At 55.0% G+C, this 22024-nt stretch overlaps 6 protein-coding genes across 6 annotated transcripts; 4 read left to right on the forward strand and 2 right to left on the reverse strand.

Moving 5' to 3' along the window:
- Positions 1 to 8: 8 nt before the first annotated feature.
- On the forward strand, positions 9 to 4448 carry PHYSODRAFT_315827 (hypothetical protein; the record flags this gene model as incomplete). The annotated part of the gene is made up of 10 exons (XM_009531045.1): positions 9 to 59; positions 132 to 332; positions 420 to 547; positions 620 to 817; positions 896 to 2374; positions 2445 to 2517; positions 2593 to 3049; positions 3133 to 3445; positions 3514 to 3730; positions 4440 to 4448. The coding sequence occupies 10 exons, from the start codon at positions 9 to 11 to the stop codon at positions 4446 to 4448; spliced, it is 3126 nt and encodes a 1041-aa protein (XP_009529340.1).
- A 259-nt stretch (positions 4449 to 4707) lies between these two features.
- PHYSODRAFT_379373 (hypothetical protein) lies at positions 4708 to 5058 on the reverse strand (the record flags this gene model as incomplete). The annotated part of the gene is made up of 1 exon (XM_009531046.1): positions 4708 to 5058. A coding segment is annotated over one exon (351 nt), but the record flags the coding sequence as incomplete, so codon positions are not given.
- Positions 5059 to 5697: 639 nt separating this feature from the next.
- Positions 5698 to 9645, forward strand: PHYSODRAFT_561340 (hypothetical protein; the record flags this gene model as incomplete). Its single annotated transcript, XM_009531047.1, has 5 exons — positions 5698 to 6415; positions 6706 to 6890; positions 7166 to 7405; positions 7883 to 8317; positions 8572 to 9645. The coding sequence occupies 5 exons, from the start codon at positions 5698 to 5700 to the stop codon at positions 9643 to 9645; spliced, it is 2652 nt and encodes an 883-aa protein (XP_009529342.1).
- A 308-nt stretch (positions 9646 to 9953) lies between these two features.
- On the forward strand, positions 9954 to 15829 carry PHYSODRAFT_333826 (hypothetical protein; the record flags this gene model as incomplete). Its single annotated transcript, XM_009531048.1, has 2 exons — positions 9954 to 10601; positions 10703 to 15829. The coding sequence occupies 2 exons, from the start codon at positions 9954 to 9956 to the stop codon at positions 15827 to 15829; spliced, it is 5775 nt and encodes a 1924-aa protein (XP_009529343.1).
- A 131-nt stretch (positions 15830 to 15960) lies between these two features.
- PHYSODRAFT_509984 (hypothetical protein) lies at positions 15961 to 17115 on the reverse strand (the record flags this gene model as incomplete). Its single annotated transcript, XM_009531049.1, has 1 exon — positions 15961 to 17115. The coding sequence occupies one exon, from the start codon at positions 17113 to 17115 to the stop codon at positions 15961 to 15963; it is 1155 nt and encodes a 384-aa protein (XP_009529344.1).
- Positions 17116 to 17329: 214 nt separating this feature from the next.
- Positions 17330 to 21454, forward strand: PHYSODRAFT_260698 (hypothetical protein; the record flags this gene model as incomplete). Its single annotated transcript, XM_009531050.1, has 2 exons — positions 17330 to 19740; positions 20113 to 21454. The coding sequence occupies 2 exons, from the start codon at positions 17330 to 17332 to the stop codon at positions 21452 to 21454; spliced, it is 3753 nt and encodes a 1250-aa protein (XP_009529345.1).
- Positions 21455 to 22024: the final 570 nt, after the last annotated feature.

Raw genomic sequence — 22024 nt, forward strand, 5'->3', positions numbered from 1 at the left:
CGTTGAAGATGCGGTGGCCCATGGAGGCCGTCGAGTCCACCAAGGCGGAGGACCAGCTGGTGCGTACTACATGGGAGGAACCTCTGACTGCAAACGCAGCGCTAACGAGTCGATCTAATGCGCACTTGTAGGTCTGGTTCACGCTCTACCTGGTGATCTACCTGGCGTTCTACTTCTTCACGAGCCCCTTCGTGGGCAACCGGGAGCTGCTCAACTCGTGGACGCCCTACGTCTACTTCTCCATGGTGCTCTACGCGTGGCTATTCTCCGCCGCCGCATTGCACACGCCCGTGCACGCCCTGGGTCTGCTGGACTCCACCATCAAGCAACCGGTGAGCAGATTCTACCCAGGCACTTGGGACGCTATTGCTGTCGCTGTTGCCATTGCGATACTGAGCCCGTGGTGTTTGTGCACTCAGATCTCGCTGCTGTTTCCCTTCTTCTCGGCCAGCTTCGTGTTTCTCATCGTGCTGGAGGTGCTCATGGTGCTCTTCCTCTCGCGGATCGCCAAGCGGCTGGGGCTGTCGTGGACTGTGGCCCACGTCTCGTGCGTTTTCAATGCCTTCAGATTGTTATATCTTTTGTGGGGTTTCTAATGGGGATTTCTGTGCATCTGTAGCTTGGCGCGGTCGTTCATGAACGTGCTGCGCAATAGCGCCGCTATTAGTGTTGCTTGTGTGGCGCTGATCGTGCACTGCGATGCCACGTACGACTGCGCTGCGTCGCCGGATGAACCGAGGACGTACAACAGTCACGCTTGCGCACAGATCTTCTCGTTCGTCCAGTCGGAGGACGTGGAGACTCTGGTGCCTGGCAGGTAAGCGGCGTGTGTGTCTTGCTGCAATTAGTATGAAGACGTAGTGAACTTACGTGCTGCTGCTTTGTTGCCGTGTAGCTATGGTGGCGCAATTTTGATCTGGTGCATGGGAATGTTCCTCGCCATCACCAACTTTTTCCTCGAGCGCATGAGCGGAATGCGCATGATGGTTTCTTTTGGGTGGTTCTCTAACCAGGTTGAAGACAACGAAGTGGACGAGTTGTCAGAGGGAGAGCACGGCCACGAGCGTCTGCCGCCCGAGCAAAACCTACCGATGGTTCCCTGGTACTCCATGCTCCTGTTCGACACCGTCTTCGATCTGCTCATCTCGCTCAAGATCTTCCTTGGTCGATTCGACATGCGCACAATGCAGCGCGCGCTGCATCCAAACGACGAGGACTACTGCTTCGACCACCTAGCTGACAGGGACGAAGTCTGGCTGGACTTTATGGCTGACTGTGGAGACGGTTTTAACAGCAGCTACCAGATCGCGCGTTTGCTTGCCCAGCCAGAACTGGAGGTGGACTGCGAAGTGCCCGACGATAAGTCTAGCGACACCGAGCAAGAAAGCAATGAGAAAACGAAGACAAAAACGATCAAGCGCGTGTTCCCGCGCGGCGACGCCCTTGTGATCGGCGGAGATCTCGCGTACCCACACCCAGACAGCAAAACGTACGAGACGCGGCTGTTCCGATGCTTTGAATACGCCATGAAGCCCCCGCCAAGTTACCACCCATCGGCCATTTCCACGAGGAAGAAGGCTCCAGATGGTTGTTCTTCGTTGCGCGACTACGAAGGTCCAAGCGTATTCGCGATCCCAGGAAACCACGATTGGTTTGATGGTCTGAACACGTTCACGCGGTATATCTGTCAACGAGACTGGCTGGGCGGATGGCTACTTCCGCAGAAGACGAGTTACTTCAGTATCAAACTTCCTCATGGCTGGTGGTTGTTTGGCGTGGATCTGGCATTAGAAAACGACGTGGACACGGAGCAGTTTGGCTTCTTTGAGCGAGTGGTGCAGACGCAAATGGGCCCCAATGACGCGGTGATTGTGCTCACTCACGAACCGCGATGGCTCTTGGATGTCTACGAGGACAAATCCAATCTTGACGCGAAGTTTGCCTACCTTATTGAGAACGTGCTCAAGGGGCGATGTGCAGTACGACTTGCTGGGGACATTCACAACTACACGCGACACTCGTTAGTGGAGGAGACGCACACGTTGAAGCGCCCGGCCTCCATGCAGTTTGACACAGCGCGGCCCAAAATCTCGACAGCTAATCTTCCCCGCAGGCACTCGTTCTCATCCCCAGTCCACAAGCACTTCCCACACATGAAGCAACACGATGATATCCCGACCGAAGAGCGAATTGCCATGGACGCCCAAGCCCAGTCGGCCCCCCAGCCGGAGCGTGAACGCTCTGCCGAGCATTTGATCATCTCTGGTGGCGGAGGTGCGTTTCTGCACCCCACGCATATTCCCAGTCCGACCCTGACTTCAAACGGCGGGACTTACGAACACAAGCAATGCTACCCACCAGCGCATGTATCAAGGTATTGAGCGCTGTGCGGTTTGAGTATCATTTGGTTTATGCTGCTGACTGCTTGCCTACTTGATTCCTAGACGATATGCAGTGCTGAATGTGTTTGGCTTTCGCCGCATCAACTGGCGGTTTGATGCGATCGGCGGAATCGGGGTACGTAACGACAAGCTGAATGAGCTTTCATCTTGGAGTTCTAACTAACAGCCTTGTGTGGTTTTGTGAATCTAGTATTTTGCCATGGTGTTCTCTATGTTCCCGCGCTGTTCTGTTGGGTCCATTTACGCTGCAGCAACGTACTGGGAGGCAGCAGCACAGTTTTGCCAGGAGCTCGTGCACATATTGTACGACATGGTGACGACTTCGTACGTGTCGTTACTGTGCTCCATTGGCATGCTAGTGGGGATGATCGGCTTCGCGGACTGCACGACACTGCCGAAGCGCTGTGCGATGGGTATGGCCGTGTCGCTTTTCCACTGCATCGCAGCCTTCACCATTCTACTTGTTTACGAGTGCCTTCTCGAAGTCGCTTCGGTTCGCGGCTCGCTGGGGCGTGAGGGCGAGCACTCGCTCTACCTTTTCTTCAGCAGCACACTGCCAGACTTTTCAGCAATCCGACAGTACGACATATTCGGCCTCGCGTCGCTGTATGACGACTTTATGCTACTCAGTATGACCATCTTCGACGGTAAGCAAGTGGCTTGAACTTACGTTGTAGCCTGGATTCTTGCTGTGCCATGAGCTAACCTGATTATCCATGCTACTGCTCAGTGCCGGAGGTGGTAGCGCTGCATCGCAACAAGATCTGCGCGTCCGGATTCGAGAGCCTTGGACGCATGGAGCTGTGGATGTACTACGCTAGCGTCTTTCCGTACTTCTGGGTGCTGGCCACGCCAGTAGTGAGCTTCGTCTTCGGCACGTACCTGTACCTGTCGCTCAACATCTTCGGGTGCCACTACAACGAGGCCTTCTCGTCGCTGCGCATTGCCAGCTACAAGAACTTCCTGCGCCTGCACTTCGACAAGGAGGGCCGGCTCGAGATCTTCGCCTTCGGGGTGGACAAGATGCCGCGTCGCTGGTGCAGGTACGCCCAAAACACGCATCTTATGCGACTTCGCCGTTCTGTGACTGACCCCGTGCTGTTATCTACAGGGACCCCAAGTGGAGTGGGGGCAACGGCCCGCGCGCATCGCTAGAGAGGGACCTGCCGTCGTTCAAGTGGACGCGCCCCAGCTACTGGAAGCCGCTGGTGACCAAGGTGGATAACATGCTGCGCCTGGACTTCGAGAACCCGTCGCTGGACGCCAAGTTCAACACGACGGACCGATCCAACGTCCACCTCATCGACCGCGTGCTGGTGCGCAAGCCCGCAGCGACATAACGTAACGTAACGTTGGCTCCGTTCGCTTCAACTTGACCTCTGTTAGCAATACTACTACGGCCTTGTACTTCCTACATCCAATCCGTATGCTCCACGCACTTCCGCCGTTGAACGACTCCGAAGCTTTGGATCGTACCGTAGTTCGTAGAACAGACAAGCAAAGCGTGAGCCATCTCGCCATGTGCAAGCTTTGTCGATCGTTGCCGATGATCACACCCTCACACTCATCGTGCGATCCGTAGGTTCAAACGCACTATTGCTGTAGCTCTCCACCGTCAACCCCACTCAGGCGAACGAACCTCTGCTGAGATCTGCGGCCATTGCGCTCCTTCACATGCCGAAGAAACGGCGCATTCCCCACCAACAAGAAGTAAGGTATCCAACACACTTCGAGCAGAATGTCAAAAAGAGGCCGCGTGACTTCTTCTCGACGTCAAAGCTGGTATCGTCGCCTTGGTCAAACTGGAAACCCCTCCCAATCCCGTCGAGGACGATAAACACCGGTCCAAACTCTCTCACTATCTTGGTGACGATATTTCCCCCGTCTCATCCAAGCGAGAAATTACAGCACGGACGAGAGCGGCGTTCATGGCCCCCTTTAGAGCAAGCTCAACGGACTTTTGACCCCGAGACTTCGACGCGTCCACGAAAACTTTCGGTTCGATGGCCACTCTGATCGTCTGACTCGCACACAAAGACGTCTTGAAGTCTTGGTTAACAAAACCTAACTGGGGCCACTGCCCGCGGCATCGACGGATGTATTCCATCCCAAACAGAGTCTGCTCGATTCGGAAGTCGTTATCCGCCAGAGCTATGGGCCACGTGTCTGCCCGAGGACCTGAGGTGCCGATGAACACAGACTCGTGAACTCGGCAGAGCTGCTCGATAGCTTGTTGCTGGTTGACGAAATGTAGCGACTGGTTGTTCAGCGAGAACGAAGTGTCGACCGCTGCTTTCCACTCTGGCTTTGGAATCTTCATGAGCACGTGGATTGTCTTGGACGGCGAAGCACCTCCAAATACGTGGTCAATTTCGACGCCTGCGTTCAGTTGTTTGTTCAGGTACGTCTTCTTCACTCGCTCGGGAATGGCCCCACTTAGCAGCAAATCCACATCGGGGTCCTTCGACGAGAGCCACTGACCGCCTTCCGTGACGGAAGGCGGCGTCGTTGATGCGAAGCACGGAAGTTCCGTCTTCGCCAGGAAGATCTGCAGGTTGTCGGGATCGTCAACGTCTTTCGTTTTTGCGGCTTTCTTCGTCTTGATAACCTTCTTCAACTCAGACACCGACTCCTTCTCACCGATATTCACGACGAACGCTCCTCAAGGATGACGCACAAGTACGCGGCGATTCTTGGTATGACTGATCAAAACTGATGGTTTTGGACTTTGGTGGATATATTACAGTGTTTACAACCAGCTCACAGCCTAGCTCGCTGCATGCAACGTCGACCAGATCCACCTATAATGCACAACTGCGGCACCTCCACGCCCTCTTGATATTGCCGTTGGTCATTGTGAATGACGCACCGACGGCGGCGTCGGCTTTATCCGGGCTGCACGACACCAAGCCGTCCTCTGTTAGGAGCTTGAAGCCGTAAACTTCTAGTTGTGCTGTAGTCACACAACGCGTGGCTTCCAGGCGCGTGAGCTCATGATACCCGTCCAACACGCGCGTCCTCGGCGACATACAACGCTTCAACTTCCGATCTCAAAACGCTACAAACATTCCGCTCTACCTAAACGCACAATTTATCCAATCGCCAGGCGCGATCGCTCCTCTCTTCAACCAATCACATGTATCCCAGAACCCGAGGTTTTTCCCTTTAAACCTCGAGCCACGGGCGTTTTCACTTGGCTTCAGTATGCTCGTTGGTTGGCGTGCATTAGCCCGCCAGCCGCGAGCCAGGAAGCCCAGTCATTCGCGAATCGGCGCCGCTCTGCGCACTAGACGCCATGGTGAAGCGCAAAAAGCATGACAAGGACAAGTACTACAACCTGGCCAGGCAGCAGGGCTACCGCGCGCGCTCGGCCTTCAAGCTCATCCAGCTGAACAAGAAGTATGACTTCCTGTCCACGGCCAAGGTGTGCATCGACCTGTGTGCCGCGCCCGGCGGCTGGTGCCAGGTGGCGGCCAAGTACATGCCGGCCTCGAGCATCATCCTGGGCATCGACCTGCTGCCCATCCGCCCCATCCGCGGCGTCAAGACGTTCCAGTGCGACATCACGACCACGCGCTGCCGGCAGATCATCAAGCAGGAGATGCAGAGCTGGCAGGCCGACGTGGTGCTCTGCGACGGTGCGCCCAACGTCGGCGCCGAGTACTCCAAGGACGCGTACGTGCAGAACGAGCTGGCCCTGGTGGCGCTCAAGCTGGCGGTGGACGTCATGGGCCGCGGCGGCACCTTCGTGTCTAAGGTCTTCCGCTCGCAGGACTACAACGCGCTGCTCTGGGTCTTCAAGCAGCTGTTCAAGAAGGTGAGCGCCACCAAGCCGCTGTCGTCGCGTAACGAGTCGGCCGAGATCTTCGTCGTGTGCGAGCAGTTCCTGGCCCCGCACTCGATCGACCCCAAGCTGTTCGACCCCAAGTACGTCTTCGACCAGGTGGACGCGCAGGAAAAGACCATCACGATCTTCCACCCCAAGTTCGGCGACCGCAAGCGCCACCGTGAAGGTATGTTGCTGTCTATTTATCTGTATATTTTCTGCATGTATCGGCTGCATTCTCTAGAGTCTCTAGTGGCCTGTCCCCATTGGTCACTAGCGCTACTTGTAGCCAAGAGCAATATCAAGCGTTTCCAGTGCCTGCACATGCTGCCAACCATCTTTCGGGAGGGGGAAGCTGCTCTTTGCTTGCAGTTTGGGGCGATGATCTATGACATTTCTACTCTGCATGCTGTGTATATCATCCACGGTGATCCAAAAGCAAAGATATTAACTGTGGTTATGATGGTTGATCTTCAGGTTACGATGAGGCTCTGGGCATGACCCTAACCAACGAGTGCAGCGTGACGCAATTCATCGACGCGCACGATCCGATCCGATTACTGACCGACACGACCAAGATCAAGTTCTTACCCGAGGACGACGTGTACCGTGACCACAAGGACACGAGCGATGAGATTGTGACGTGCTTGAGCGACCTCAAGGTATGTACCGGTGGATGTTTGGATGATATTGTGCCGGTGACAAAACTCGGCTGGAGAGAAGGAAATGAAGATTTCAAAGCTGAATATTGTCTGAGCCCCACTGTTGTTCCGGCGCCTGATTAATTTCGGGAAAACCCACCGGAAGCCAGTGTGTGGCGTTGCTGTCAACTGCCCTTGTGCAGTCTGATTCTTCTCTCAGCCGAAGCCGTCACTGATATCACATTTATATCTATGACTTCGATCAAGTGGCTAACTTTGACTGGATGTGTTTACAGGTGCTTGGGAAGGCCGACTTCAAGAACCTGCTGAAGTGGCGTACCCGTATGCTGAAGTACAAGAAGGAGCTGCTGAAGGCTGAAAAGCCCGAAGATGATGATGAGGGAGAAAAGCCGAAGGAGGAGTCGAAGGAGCCCGAGCGTGAGCTCACAGAGAAAGAGAAGGACGCTCTCGTTCGCGAAGAGCTGTCTCAGCTGCGCGCCACCGTGCAGGCCAAGAAAAAGCGCGAGAAGAAAAAGGTAAGCGTGTGTCGATTGCTGTATGTGTGTATATTGCATGTTGAGTGCACGTGGGCGCATCCCAGTAGTCCTTGTCATATCTTCTCGTTTGACATGTTGCGGATTAACCCTCCCGACTCCCGTTAAGCGCCCATATGAAAGTCCCGGCTCCCTATCCTATCTTCGCTGCTCAGTGCGAATGACGGTCGATTTGGGCTGGACATACTCAGTTGGGCTTGTATGCTTGTATGTATTTATTTATTTGGCGGGAATCCAAAGCCCCTTCCAATTCCATTTGGTCGGATTGGTCCTTGAACAGACCGGCTATTGAAGCCGCCTACACTAACTTGCAGCCTTCAGCTGTTGAGGTTTTCCGAACCATAAAACTCTCAACCGTTCTTGTGTTCAGACATTCCAAGTGCACTGCATGTGATGCATATCCATTTGAAAGTGTCGTTGAGCTTCGAGCTAACTGTTGTGATTCTTTGAACTTTACAGGAGCGTGAACGCAAGCAGAAGCTCCGGATTCGTGCTGCACTCGGCATGGACGCTGAGGGCATCGACGTTACCGAAGCTGAGTCGGCTTTCAGCCTGAAGGACTTGAAGATGTCCAAGGACAAGGTGGACGACCTCGACAACGTCGGTGCCGACTCTTCCGACGACGAGGAGCTTCAATTTGAGACTTCGGACGAGGAAGACCAGGACGCTGGTCTTGAGGACAGTGATGCCGAATACGACGAGCTTCTTGAGGCTTCGATGGAGAAGGCGTACGAGCAGTTCCTCACTCGTCGCGGTGATGACGTCAAAACCCGCAAGGCTGTAAAGCGCACCAAGGTCGCGAAGCGTGCTCTCGCCGGCGAGGCTCTGGTTCAGGACAGCGAGATGTTCGACGGCGACATGAAGCAGTACAAGCAGATGATCAACCCCGACGAGGTATGTACCACTTGGATGTTGCTGTGTGCGCGTGTGGCTCCCCCATCCGTGTTATCTGTTCCGGGTCGTTCAGTACCTTTGTTCAGTTGTCAAAAATGGGGGATAGCAACATGGATTGCCATCATGTCTGACCGCGTCTCTAGACCCTTCGGGGTACTACGGAGACGTAGTCCTTTGTGCATCCGAAATGCCACACTCGTGCGTTTACCTGCTCATCATGAACCTCGATCTAACTTTTGACATCATTTTTACAGAGTTCCGATGAGAGTGACGACGATGAAGGAGACTTAAACGTGTCGCTGAAGGTCCCCGAGAAGGCAAGCGCTGCAGTGTCTCGCTGGTTCTCGGACAACAAGCTGTTCGACGGCATCGACGACAAGGAAGACCTGACTCTGCCCGAGATGCCGAAGACCGACAAGGAGATCCGCCACGCCAAGCGCAAGGCTGCTATGGAGCGCAAGGAGCGCCGTGCTGCTAAGAAGCTCAAGAAGGAGGAGAAGGAGTACGAGCTGGAGTTTGGCACTGAGTTCGACATTGCTGCGCCCGCTGATTCGGATGAGGAAGCTGCTATGGCGGCTGAAGCTGACGAAGAGAGCGATGACGAGGCCAATGCTGAGAAGAAGTCCCTGATTCGCTCGGGTATGGGCGCTGCTCTCAAGGGCGATCACGGTTCCTCGGACAAGTTCGAGGTTGTGGCTGCTGGTGAGGAGCCTGATGAGAACGCTCTGCCCGTCATGGACGACCGCAAGTACGACTCGGACCACGAAGAGTACGACGCTGAAGACCGTGCCAAGACTCTCGCTCTGGCCAGCATGATGGTGCAGAAGTCGAAGGCGAAGGACCTGATTGATGCCAGCTACAACCGCTACGCGTGGAACGACTCGGAAGCTCTTCCGGACTGGTTCGCAGACGACGAGGAGAAACACTACCGCCCGCAGATTCCCATTCCCAAGAACGTCTTGGCTCAGATGAAGGAGCGCTTCATGGAGATGGCCACGAAGCCTGTGAAGAAGGTGGGCGAGGCTCGTGGCCGCAAGCAGCGACTGCAGATGAAGAAGTTGAAGGCTGCGAAGAAGAAGGCTACCGACATTGCCAACCTGCCCGACATGTCGACGCGCGAGAAACTCAAGGCAATCGACCGTGCCATGAAGGGTGCCAAGCTCCGGAAGGAGAGCAAGGTTTACGTCGTGTCGACGCGCGGCGGAACCAAGACCGCTGGTGGCAAGAAGGCTGGCAAGGGCAAGGTGAAGCTGGTCGACCCGCGTATGAAGAGCGACAAGCGTAACGCCGACATCCGTGCGAAGCGTGGCAAGAAGCGCAAAAGATAAGCGACTCTGACCTCAGCCAGCCGCGTCCCCTTCTCCAGTTTTGCTGTGTACATGCACAGACGCACATTAACTTAAGACGTCAATTAAAGCACAACACGATGTATCATGAACCTTTGCACTCTTGGCGCTCGTTGCTCTCTCCGCTCCAACGCTTCATGGGTCTCCACGGCGCTCGTTGCTCTCTCCGCTCCAACGCTTCATGGGTCTCGCTTGCAATGACGATTCACGAGGGACAGTGTATCCATATTCCGGCCACCTGAGATCCGCCGGATCATGAGCGGTCGCATTCACAACAGCGCTTGAACTCCATGGAGAAGGCAGAGCCGCGGCCCGTGTTGGACCGCGTGGAACAGCGTCGCCGGTACGGCCTGGACTGCGGGGATGCCATCCGCTTTGAGGCCGGGTCGTGGGCGCCAGGCGGCGAGCACGTGCACCAACTCACGGTGCGCAATGTGTCACAACGCACCATCAAGTTCAAGTACGAGCTGCCGCGCACCAAGTACTTCAGCATGAACTTCCCCACCATCATGACCCTGAGCCCGGGCATGCTCACGGCGCTGGAGGTGGCGTTCCGCCCAGTTAAACTCGAGGAGTACGACGACTTCGTGGGCTTCCACGTTCACGTGATCGAGGGCGGAGTCGCGGCTGTCTCCGGACACTTCCGGGTGCCCGTCATCGCGCGTATCGCCGCGCTCAAGGTTGAGATCCCGCACGGCATCGACTTTGGCTTCTGTCCGACCAAGGAGACGACGCTGCAGAGCTTTACGCTGCACAACTGCGGGCAGATCGACGCCTTGTTCGACTGGAAAGTGCCAGCCGCGGGGGAGCATGGCAGCCCGTTCGCGGTTCGCCCTCAGTCTGGGAGGGTCAAGGCAGGGGCCAGTATCGAGCTCACCGCGAGCTTCTGTCCTACTAGCGCATCCGTGTACGTCACGACTACAGCCTGCACGGTGAAGGTACGAGGAGGAGGCTAGGAATGAGGAATGTTTCTACTAAGGTTTTCTCTAGGAATGAGGAATGTTTCTACTAAGGTTTCTCTGTTTGCTGGTACTTTCAGCCAGATAGCAAGGAGTCGTTCGCACCAGCTCAGGCGCTCGTGGATATGATGAAGATCAGCGGGATCAGCAAGTTCACGCATCTGTCAGCCTCGGAGACGGAGCTCAATTTTGGTGAAGTGCTGGTGGGTGCACCTAACACGAGCCGTGCTCCGACGGAGAAGGAGTTCATTTTGAGGAATCGCTCGCTTGTGCGCGCTAGTTTTACTATCGAGAACGTGGAGAGTGATCACGACCCTCGCTTCTTTTTCTCGCCGCTTAGCGGGGTTGTAGAGGCCGAATCAACAGTGGCTATAAAGGTGCGCTATACCCCGCTGAGCGCTGGCACATTCACATGCGACCACTTTGACATTTTCACGCCTGGTGGGAACCGAGTCCGTGTCACCTGCAAAGGGCGAGCGATTGGGCCCAAGCTCAGCATTTGGCGAAAGAATCTGGAGTCGAATTTCGTGCCTACGCGGTCGGTAAATTTTCAAGATGTGCCTGTGGGTGGAAATGTAGTTTCAAGGGCAATTACTCTGCGAAATGAGTCGCCCATGGAGATCTTTTTTCACTTCGACGCTCAAGCTGAGGGTGTCTTCCGGTTTGACCGAGTGACTGGGAAGATCCCGCCGTTTTTGGACCTGAACGTCACGATTTCATTTTCGCCGCCTCATTCCGGTAACTTTTACCGACGATTTTTTCTGCTAGTGCACAACCAAAGTACTCGATATGTGGACGTTCTGGGGACCGGATATGATGAGAAAACACGCCCGTCGCCATTCCAGCAAGCCCACATTGACGCGTATCGCCTCCGTGTTGCAGCTGGTCTTGGTCGCCTCTCACCTGATCAACTGGAAACGTACCACGAAGAGAACGGCGACGCGCTATTTCTTAAGGGTGCACTGCAGCTGGCAAAGGCTGAAGAGTTATCAGCTGCCGGTGATGATGCGTCGTCCGTATCGGAGCTTCCTCCACCCAGTAGAATCCTCACGAGAAGCGGCGAAGCTTCGTTAGCTGAAGTCGACGTCTGCAGTGAATATTTCATCAGTATCGAGGATAAGGCCAACCCGGTGGTTGTGGTTGGTGCGCTGCTCGACTTCGGCAGTTGTGGTATCGTTCAATTCCCGTCTAAGAAGCTGCTGCTTGTAACGAACAACACACACAGTAAGGTGACTTGTTCGTGGCGAGTGGCTGTGGCGCCAGGGCCAACAGAGACGAACGATGATCAATCGGTGTTTCAGGTCTTCCCATCTAGCAGTGACATCGCTGCGGGGGCCACTGCAGAGTTCCGTGTAGCATTCCAGCCATCCCGAGTCAACTCGTACTATTTTGCCGAGCTGGAGGCATTTGCGTCATTCAAGTCGAACCGCACGTTTCGACTCGTAAATGTGGACACGTTTACTCCTCCGTGGTGCATGGTGGCTAAAACCTGCGGTAACACGTTTGCCTCTCCGACAGAACAGTTTCTCCCAAAGATCAGCTTCCGGTTGATGAAGAACAAGGTGAACTTCCCACCATGCTACCTTGGAGACAGTGTCTTCCAAACAATTATGATTGAGAACGCTAGTGACACGCCGGCACTATTCGCCTTTGTGGAAGACCCAGCTGAAGTGTTTTCGTGTAAACCAAGTTGCGGCTACATCGAGGCGAAATCCTTTCACCTGGTTGCAATTCGGTTCACTCCGCGCAACGTGCGGAAGTACTCGCATTTTCTGCAATGTATAGTCAACAATGCGCGGGCGAAACCAGAGGTTATCGAGCTCTCGGCCATTTGCGCTCTACCACAGCTGAGCTTCCAGGACATTGAAGCTGGTCAACTCTTACCATCGGAGGCCAAAGTATATGTGAAGCCAACCGCCGTCGGCCTCCTGTCTGTGAGGCACGTCGAGTTGATCAATACTTCTCGAGTTCCTCTTGTGTACCGCTGGGAGCTGCCTGCAAAGTATCACAACGTCTTTCGAGTCAAGCCTAAGCTTGGCCGCCTCAACGGCAGAGAGACTGCGTCGATCGAGTGCTCTTTCACGCCTGACGACATCCGCGAGTATGCTGGTCGCTTTTTGGTTGCCGTGAAGTCGATCAGTATGCCGTTGGACCAGCAGAAAAGTACCAGATCAAAGATTCCAGTTTTGCAGGAGCTCACTGTTCGAGTGCAAACCAAGGGTACTACGGGCGCAATCCTATTCCAACCGGAGGTACTCAAGTTTGAGACGATTCTCGTCAACTCCAATGCCAAGCAGTCGTTCTTCATCGAGAATACTGCAGACTGCGACCTCATGTACTCACTGGAGCAAACACTGATCTCGAAAACCCATAGAAGCGTAGGCCACCAAAGTGGGGAAAACGAGGAAGACGACAATACAGAGGATGAAAATCCGATGTCACCCGCTGGTAAGCTGGTCTTCTCACAAGCCCAAGGATGCATCCCAGCGCAGTCCCGGAAGAAGATTACAGCAACATTCTTTCCTACATCAGCGGGGATATTTACCTTCGAGGTTTCGTGCTCTATTGGCAATGGCCCAACGTCGTCCCCGTACGACACTTGGGGGTTCCAGCACAAGCAAGCTACGTGCGTTATTCAAGCTGAGGCCTCCTTCCCAACCGTCGAGATCCAGGATTTACGTGTGCCTGGACTATCCACGCAACTCGCGTGGCACCAATTCCAATGCAACGAGCTCAACGAGTACCTAGCGGCACCTTTAACTAAAGAGGAGGAGAGAATGGGCCGCAGTACAGCGGCTATGGACTCAAGCACTCCAGAGTCCGATGATCTCGGAGAAGAATTCTCTCTCAAACGCTTTGTGATACCCTTTTCTCCAGCTCCGTTGGGTAGCCGAACCGAAAGGGTCTTTTTGAAGCTGCGTAACCCCGGAAGTCTCGTTGTGCAGTATCACCTGCGCTACCCCAAAGAGGGGAACGTAGAGATCGAGCACTGGGCGGAGACCGGCGCGCCATCGGCGGAAGAGGTGCGTCTGAACGCCATCATCGACAGCAAAGTGTTTGGTATTTCACCTCGCCGAGCGACGTTACTCCCGCACCAGAGTATCCTCCTCACGTTATCGTACTCATACACATCGGAGGCTTACGATGGCGAGCACGACCTCCCGCTGTACTTAGAAGTGGACAGAGGCAAGAAAGTGGTGTTGGATTTACAGGGGAGGACGCTCACTCACAAAGACCCCAAGCTTTTCCTTCCGACGCATATCTTTCACCTCTCTCCTGTGACTATCGGTGAGTTCCGGCGTGGGTTCCTGCCACCACCTGCTTTGGCCCGACATACAAGTTCAGGCGAAGACAACGACAATTTTTACAGTGATCAACACGAGACATCGACTAATCTTCAAATGGGCCGTCCACCAGTCCAGCAAATCGAAGTGTTTAACCGCGGTGATAGTGCCCTGCGTTTGGATGTTGGAAGCATGTCGTTTAAGCAAGTGAACGCTGCCAACTATGGCTACCGTGTGCTTGCGTGTGGTAGCAGCTCTGAGATTATCCCTGCGAAGAACTCGATTTTCCTCGACATTGAGTTTAATCCGATTAAGGTGGGCATTATCGAGGTTCCTCTACTTCTGAAAGCACAAGGCCTGATGGGTAAAGGATACAAGGAGATAGTGGAGATTACGGTTGTGGCCACGGGGTACCATCCGAAGCAGTGGACTCTGCAACAGATGAAAGACGAGCTGAGGGCATCCACGGCTCCGCCGAAAAAGCAGGTTGTGAGCATCCCTGACCTCCCAGCATGCTTCGTATCGGACTGCATTGACTTTGGTCACATTGCGATGCACTCGGAGGCTAACCAGCTTTTGGTGTTGCAAAATCTCGTTCCTGGAGATCCTGCATTGGCGTCGTCCCGTAGTTTTGTGTTTGAGTGGGATAGTATGCACCCCCTCGTCGCGAATGAAACGATTGCCTTCTCGCCTAAGCGTGGTGTGCTTGGTCCAGGAGAGAAAGCGCTTATTCGCGTCAGCGTTCACACCGGAGGTGATGCGTTTGTGGTGAACCATGACGTGGCTTGTATGATCACCTATAGAGATGATCGCAAGGATGGCAGCAGCAACAACGCTGCTACCAACAGCCCGACTCGCTTGAAGGGACATCCATCGAGTGGGAACTCATCGAATTATCGAGGGAACAACGACAGCAAGATCTCTGGTCCTCGAACTTCCGTTATCAACCGATCGATAGCAACACAAGAGGCGGTAGCTGATAAGCGCAGCATCCCCGCAACGAAGATGTCGGCATTGGGCAGCAATGAGTCTCCTGATACACAATCACCTTCACCAATTGCCCAGCGCAGCCAAGGTACTTCACGCAAAGCACCATCGCAATCGACACGAAGGGGGTCACCAGAACGGAGTGGCCCAATGTCAAGTAGTGACAGCCGTCAACTGGAGATGCTGGCTGCCATGGAGCCGACACCGCTATTCGTGCGGATATACGCGCATGTTCTGCCGCTTGAAGTGATGGAGAGGATTTATCCACGTGAAGCGCTCAAGAAGCTGCCACTTACGACAACAAAGCAGATCCCGCGTGTCCTTCCAGTACCCGCACCGTCAGTTCGAGACGTGAAAACGCCGGCGTTGCCTAGCACAAGAGACACAAGCACACCAGCCAGGACGGGTAGAAGCATAGCTTCGTCCTCGACGCAGCCTAACAGCAGAGGACGCATCGAGAGCGGCAGATCTTCAGTCGCCAAGCCCGGTACTGCCACAGCTTCCGTCATCGGAGACGAATCTGCCTCTGCAAAATGCCGTGACGTCCTGTACGACGTGATGGAGACTCTGGTGATGGAGGTGCTGACATCTAGCGCCATTCAAGAGGCCCTCGAAGACCAACTCAAGCCGCTGCCGCGCTCTGATCGAGCACTTGATAACGCAAGAACTTCGGAAGGAGCTAAGGCTATTCAGTCTCCCGAAGCGCTGTACCACAAAGCTCGGCAGAATGAAGATTGCCAGGCGATCATCTCGGGTGTCATGGAGAACACGGTGTTCAACGTCCTCCAAGAACTCTTCTACGGCGACCTGGAGCAGGAGCTGCTTTGCGTGCCTCGCAAGGCGGTGTTCCCCAACGGCCCAGTTTCTCCTACTGCTGCTCAACGACCCGCAATCGACATCCGCAACGGCAATGGTCAGTCACTTGTCAAGACATAGGTGCTCGTTCGTTCAGATGATAAAAACTGTATGGAGAATACAAGGAAATCTATCCGAAGTTGTTCTGGTAGATAAAGAGTACAACGTGGTGGTGCGCGGCGCGCCCTTCACTATCAGGTCAGCAGCTCCGCTCAGCTCGCTTCCCTCTTGTTTGGTTTTGCTGATTCCTCCTCTTCCTTCTTTTCAGCGTGGAACTCCTTGGCGAACGTCTCCGCCACGATGAGCGGGAACACGAGCGTCGCGTCGGCGTAAAGCTTGACCGGCTTCGAGTCCAAGCGCAGCTTGCCCCACGAAATGGCTTCATCGGGACGCGCGCCTGCGTCGCTGCCATCGAACTCCTGGCCCGTGTTCACGAACACGCCGAAGTCGGCGCCGTTGCGCATGAGGTTGGCGTTCAGGATGTGGTGCTTCACCATGCCGCCGCCAAGGATAATGACGCCGGTCTTGCCGGGGGCACGGATGGTGTGGTCGTTCATACGACGAATGTCGCTGGCAATGTCCACGATGAGGCCCTCGTTGCGGTACGAGTGGAAGTAGATCATGTCACCAATGGAGCCGTCGGTCAGCGACGGGCAGAAGACCGGGATGTTGTTCTTGTAGGCCCAGTAGTAGACCGACTCCTCGTTGTTGATCTCCTTGCCCAGGCGGTGGATGATCGTGGACGGGGACCAGATCGTGCCCTGCGTCTTCTGCTCCTCGAGCATCTTGTCCAGGATGGGGTCCATCCAGTCCTCGAACTTGCAGTAGTTGTCGTTGGGCACGAGCAAGTTGCCGATGCGGTTGATGCCGCGACGGCGCAGGTTCTCGCCCTTGAGCGCAAAGTCGCCGATGTACGTGGGGGCCAGACACTTGATGAAGTCCTCCTCGATGCCGCCCGCCGACGACACGATGACGTCCACCATCTTGTGCTGCGCCAGGAAGCGCAGCGACTCGCGCAGGCCGCTCGAGATGAGGTTGGACGTGTAGCCCAGGAAGATCTTGGTCTTGACCGTGGCGCGGTAGGCCGGGTCCTTGCGCTCCTCGTCGTGCTCGTCCGGGGACACGGGGTCGTCGCTCAGGCGCCACTTGCGCATGCGCTTGATCTCCTCGATGGCCTCGCCCAGGTTCGTGCCCTGGTAGCCCATGGTCACGTAGCTCTGCATGAGCTTCTCATAGTCCACGCCCTCGTTGAAGTCGTAGCCGCGCACGTGCGCGCTCTTGCCCTCCAGGTCCTCGGAGCGCACCAGCACGGCGTCCTGCGCCACCTGGGGCACGCTCGAGTCGGTCGTCGGGGCGCTGCTGCTCATGGTCTCCAGCAACTTGAACAATGACACGCACGTACTGGGTGATGGACGACTGGCGCAGTGCCGAACCTCTCGACTAAGTTAACCTTTACGCGACATGTTGGCATTTTGGCCAATACTTTGCTGACGTAAGTAAACTTACTCGAGTAACTTCGGTAGTTGTCCGGGTAGATATCCTTTGACAATCACTCTCCCGATCTCCCTTGAAGAGCTGAGCATGGCGCACGACGGCAGCAACCTGTTCCAGATCCGCCGCATCTTCGGCTTCCCGGCGGCGCCCGCGGATGCCAAGGGCGCCGTGCCGGCGCTCCATATCGCGGCCATGGCCGTGCACACGCTGGAGAAGAAGCAGCTGCTGGCGCTGGCCGTGGCCGAGGAGTTCCCGCGGCCCGTCGTCTCCTCCAAGGGCGCGGGCGACACGGTAACCGCGGGACCCGCCGACGCCAAGACCAACTTCCTGCTGGTCCGCACGGTCGAGGAGGACCAGCGCACGCGGTTCTGGCGGTTCCCCGTGTGCTCCACGCCCAAGCAGCAGAAGGCGGGCAAGGCGGAGCGGCTCTCGGCGCTCGAGTTCAGCCCCGAGGGCGACTGGCTCGCGGCGCTCTCGCAGCGCAAGAACCGCCTGCACCTGGTGCCGGTGCTCACGCTGGTGGCCAAACAGCGGCGCGCCATGCTGGACGCGTCGTACCAGCCTACGTCGCACCAGCGCGAGCTCATGAGCGTCAACCAGGCGGCCATGACGACGCAGATGGCGTCGTATCTTCGCGCCACCAACGAGTACGGAGGCCTCAACGGAGCTCGCTACCACTCGCAGGTGGCTGGGGATGACGAGCAGATGAGCACGCTCGAGTTCGCGCCGGGTATTGGAAGCATCACGTGCGTCAGGTGGTGGAGGTCCCTTAACGGCAAGAATTATTGCCTCGTAGGAGGCACGGAGAGTTTGATATCCATTGTCAATGTGGAGGAGAACGCGGAAGAGTGTAGATGTGAACTGGTGAATGGAGGAACCATCGTTAGTATTGATCTGCTGCAAGAGAACTTCAGGAAGGAGCGCAGGACGTCTATGCTGGTCAAGACCAAGACGGACGAGATTGACGAGAAGGAGAAGGAGATCGGAGGAACGGGGGTCAGGTACTACCGCGTAGTGCTGGAAAAGAAGTTCCAGCTGAGACCCAAAGTGTCGCCACGCAAGGGGAAGGCACAACAGGATGAAAGCGAGTCGACGAATGCGACGTCGGCGCTGAAGATTGTGACGACGACTGGTGGATCGTCGTCTTCCAGCGAAACAAACTTTACGACGACCAACACTGGAGGTGGTTCGTCCAGCCCGTTCAGCTTTGCCAAAGCACCAAAGTTTGTCGTCAAGACGTTCCCGCAGCACTTTTTGGAAGACATGGACTTCCGTCCGCAGCGGATCAAGAAGAACTCGCCGCAGGTGTGTCTCTATCCTATCAACGGTGTACTGAGTTCAGAGTCGTCATTAGCGTTGTACGACTGCAAGAAGCGGAAGGCCAACCTCTATTCCAACTTCCACTGGAGACTGAAGGGTGAGTATGAAGTTCCTGACCTTATGCCGTCATCTTTCGCTGAATCTGGGGAGCAAGATGGAAGCGGGAGGAGTGGAAGTAGTGACCAGCAGGAAGGATCGGAAGGCTCCGGTACTGAAGAGGACAAAGAAGAAGTCGTCGACGTTGACCTGAGTTACTGTTCGACGGACTTAATGCTACTCCAAGGTCGCATGTCAAAGTCAAACGAAACTATTTCTACGTGGGTTTCTCTGCCTTCCAACCAAGGCATGGACGAAGACGTCGTGAAAGCACATATTGTGCACTACCTCTCGTTACACGGCAATGAGAGGATTGAGCGCGTAGTGCAGAGTACAGCACGAAGCCGTGGAAACGCGAGTCGAAGTCGTGCGAGCGGTAATGTTGGTGGTCAATCGGGTGAGGCTGAGATTATCTACATCCTGCAGACAAAGCACCATGTGTATGAATGCCGCCCGCAATGGTCTCGATTGGCCCTTTTCAAGGCATTGTGTGCACGCACCATCGCACTTCGTGACGCCTTGTCTATCGGCTACGCACTTGGTATCGACATGGCATCGCTGTGTCAGGTTGTCGCGAATACCTTGTACACCAACGTGATCGACGGTACTACACCTGGAGATCCCCAACTTATTCAATGGGTGCGCGATCTGTTCGAAGTCTCGCGAGTGGTGCCGTCCAGTGCAGTGGAGCAACTGACGGCTATGGGTGGTGTGCAAAGTGCCATTGACTATGCTCAGCATGTGCTATCCAAGCCTGTACGAGATTCATTCTACGATGGATCGGAGAGAAGACGCGTCGCACTCTTGCTGGTGGAGCTGGTACTCCAGCAGCAGCTGCAAAAGGATACATCGTCTGATATTGACGCGGGGTCGGAATTACCATCGCAGGAAAAGACCGATGAAGAACGGGAGGCGTGGCTTGTGGAGTTCTTGGAGACAAACAGTGATTACATGACCACTGACATTGTGGATCTCTGTCTATCCCAGCAGCATGTGGACAAAGCCATCCTTGTAGCAACTCGGCGGGATGAGGTGCCGCAAGTGCTTGAGAAGATCGTTCACGAGGGCCTGGCCTCCGCTTTGTCTGAGAAAATATTGCGCTCATTGCTTGAATCGGGGCACGCTTCTGCGCTCACCCCCCCGTCCAGTCGCTTAATTCTACGATCCTTCCCCATAGAAGTCCAAGCGGAAGTTCTGCTGGCGTACACTCCAGCTATTCTTCAGCATCGAGACTGGATAGAGCGAAATTTAACGGCGATTTCACCCGAGCTGTGTCACCAGCTTGCCACCAAGATTGATCCTACGCAACCGGAGAGAAGTGAACCTGTAGTGACTACTGCAACGGAGGGGTCTTTGTCAGGGAAGCATGCTGATGTTTCCACGTCAGAATTTGTACGAGTGACTCCAGAAGAGCAAGTCGAGCTCTTTCTCACGATACTACTCCGACTAAATAGTCCTGGATACGGATTGGTGAGCGAAGAACCCAGTAGTGATGACGAATATTCTCAAGCAAAACTGGAGATGCTTATGAAGGACTTGGCAGCCCAGTATCGACCGCCTATTATGGTGTCTCGGTGCGTGGACTACGAGAATTGGACAGCTGCAGCCTGTATTTATGAGGCCCATGGCGAGCTAGTGGAAGCACTTGAGTGTCGGTTGCACTCGCATAACGCAAAAATTTCGTCGACTTCAACTGCTGTGGAGACACCGTCCGAGGATAGCGTCACTCGCCGTCGGCAGCAGTCAGGTGACTCGATTGGAAGTGCTGTGTCCGAGGAATCCGACTTCCAGGAGCAGATGCGCGAGGAGCTATTGGGTTTGTTGAATTCGCTCGTTGTGCAGAGCCACAGTTCAGACGTCATTTTGGAGCAAGTCCGTGCCGCCATTCTTGCGCGTATTTTAGTTAAGTGGTTTGACTATGGCCTGAAGCACACAGTACTGGAAGTATTTCTCATCGACCCCGACGTGTTCACACACGTGTCGTCTTTGTTGGCGCAAATCTTCTTCTCGGACGTTGTCGCATCGATTTTGGGGGCTGAATCGGGTGGGCCGGCGATGTCTACAACAAGTGGGCGGAACGTTAGTCGTGGATTCGACGACCGTGACAAGGAATGGGTGCACAAATGCCAGCACCTCCCGTTCTCGGGGCAGTTCCTCTTTAGAGTGTGCGTGTCCTTTTTGGAGAAGGACTACGAAAATCCCGAGGCGTTGGACTCCCTCAGCTCCGAGTCGCCGACGCTAAAGCTGCTGGAGCTCGTGAAGAATAACGTTGTTGAGAACGATCTGTCGCATGGTGCTGTCTCCATCGGCCCCCATTCAGCGCAGGCCCTCGGAAAGACCGATCCGTTGGAGACTCACGTGAAGGCTTTTACATGCGGCCACCTGTTCCCCAAGCGTGTGTTTGAAGAGGAGGTCGTGCCGGAATTCGAGAAGCGAATGAACGCACTGCCCATGCCGCTGTTTGCGACGAAGCTGGCTTTCACGAGGGAGTTCAAGCGCTGTGCCAGCGAGTCGCCTTGTCCAGTGTGTAGTTTCAACAAGATCAGCCAGCTTGTGTTCCAACAGTGCAAATCCAGACAAGCCGCGAAGCGGACGGAACCTACGAACGGCGTTGGTGTCCCTGGCGAACCGGCAGTGCGAGCCAGACCTCGCGCACAGCTTATGCAGAAGTCAAAGGTGCCGTACTACTTCTTGCACCGAGAAGCAAGTGAACGTCTGGGGTTTTCAGCTGAAGTGCAAAATATGAAGCCGCTGAAGCATGAAGCGTGGGAGTGGAGAGAACAGCGAGCTTCTTAGAGCAGTATATTGTAAACTGATGTTATCGCATTCCAATACGATACAGTACTTCAATATATATTGTTCTGCGTAAAACGAGTGAGGTTTTCGTGTAAACAGTGTCTACACATACGTCCATTCAGTGAAAAATTGACGCAGACTGTGCCTCCTTGGCGCCAACTGCGAATTCCGTGTTGACACAAGTTTGTAAACTTTGTTTTCGACTCGTATTGTGTGCACCCACCAGTGATTCACCAAAATTGAGCTTCATCTCCGACGCGAACCCCACTATCTTTGTCTTCTCCACGAGCGCTTGTTGGCGCCAAAGCCCACGCCGTGCAAGATTTCCACCATGAGCTGCGATGCGTGCGGGCGCCCACGACACGAAGCGACTCGGATCGCGAGTGGCGCGCTGCGATTGGTCGGGAGTTGGAATGGATACTCTCGCTGATGATTGGTTGGAGATGTTGAAGTGGTTTGGATTTGATTTAGAGATTGTCTAACAGTACAGTCTCAGCAATCTGCTCGCTCAGAGCTGAATGGAATTCCTGGAACCTGCAAACGCTGCAAACTTGCATGACAACCTTGATG

This window comes from Phytophthora sojae, assembly GCF_000149755.1.
Source record: "Phytophthora sojae unplaced genomic scaffold PHYSOscaffold_5, whole genome shotgun sequence".
NCBI lineage: Eukaryota > Oomycota > Peronosporomycetes > Peronosporales > Peronosporaceae > Phytophthora > Phytophthora sojae.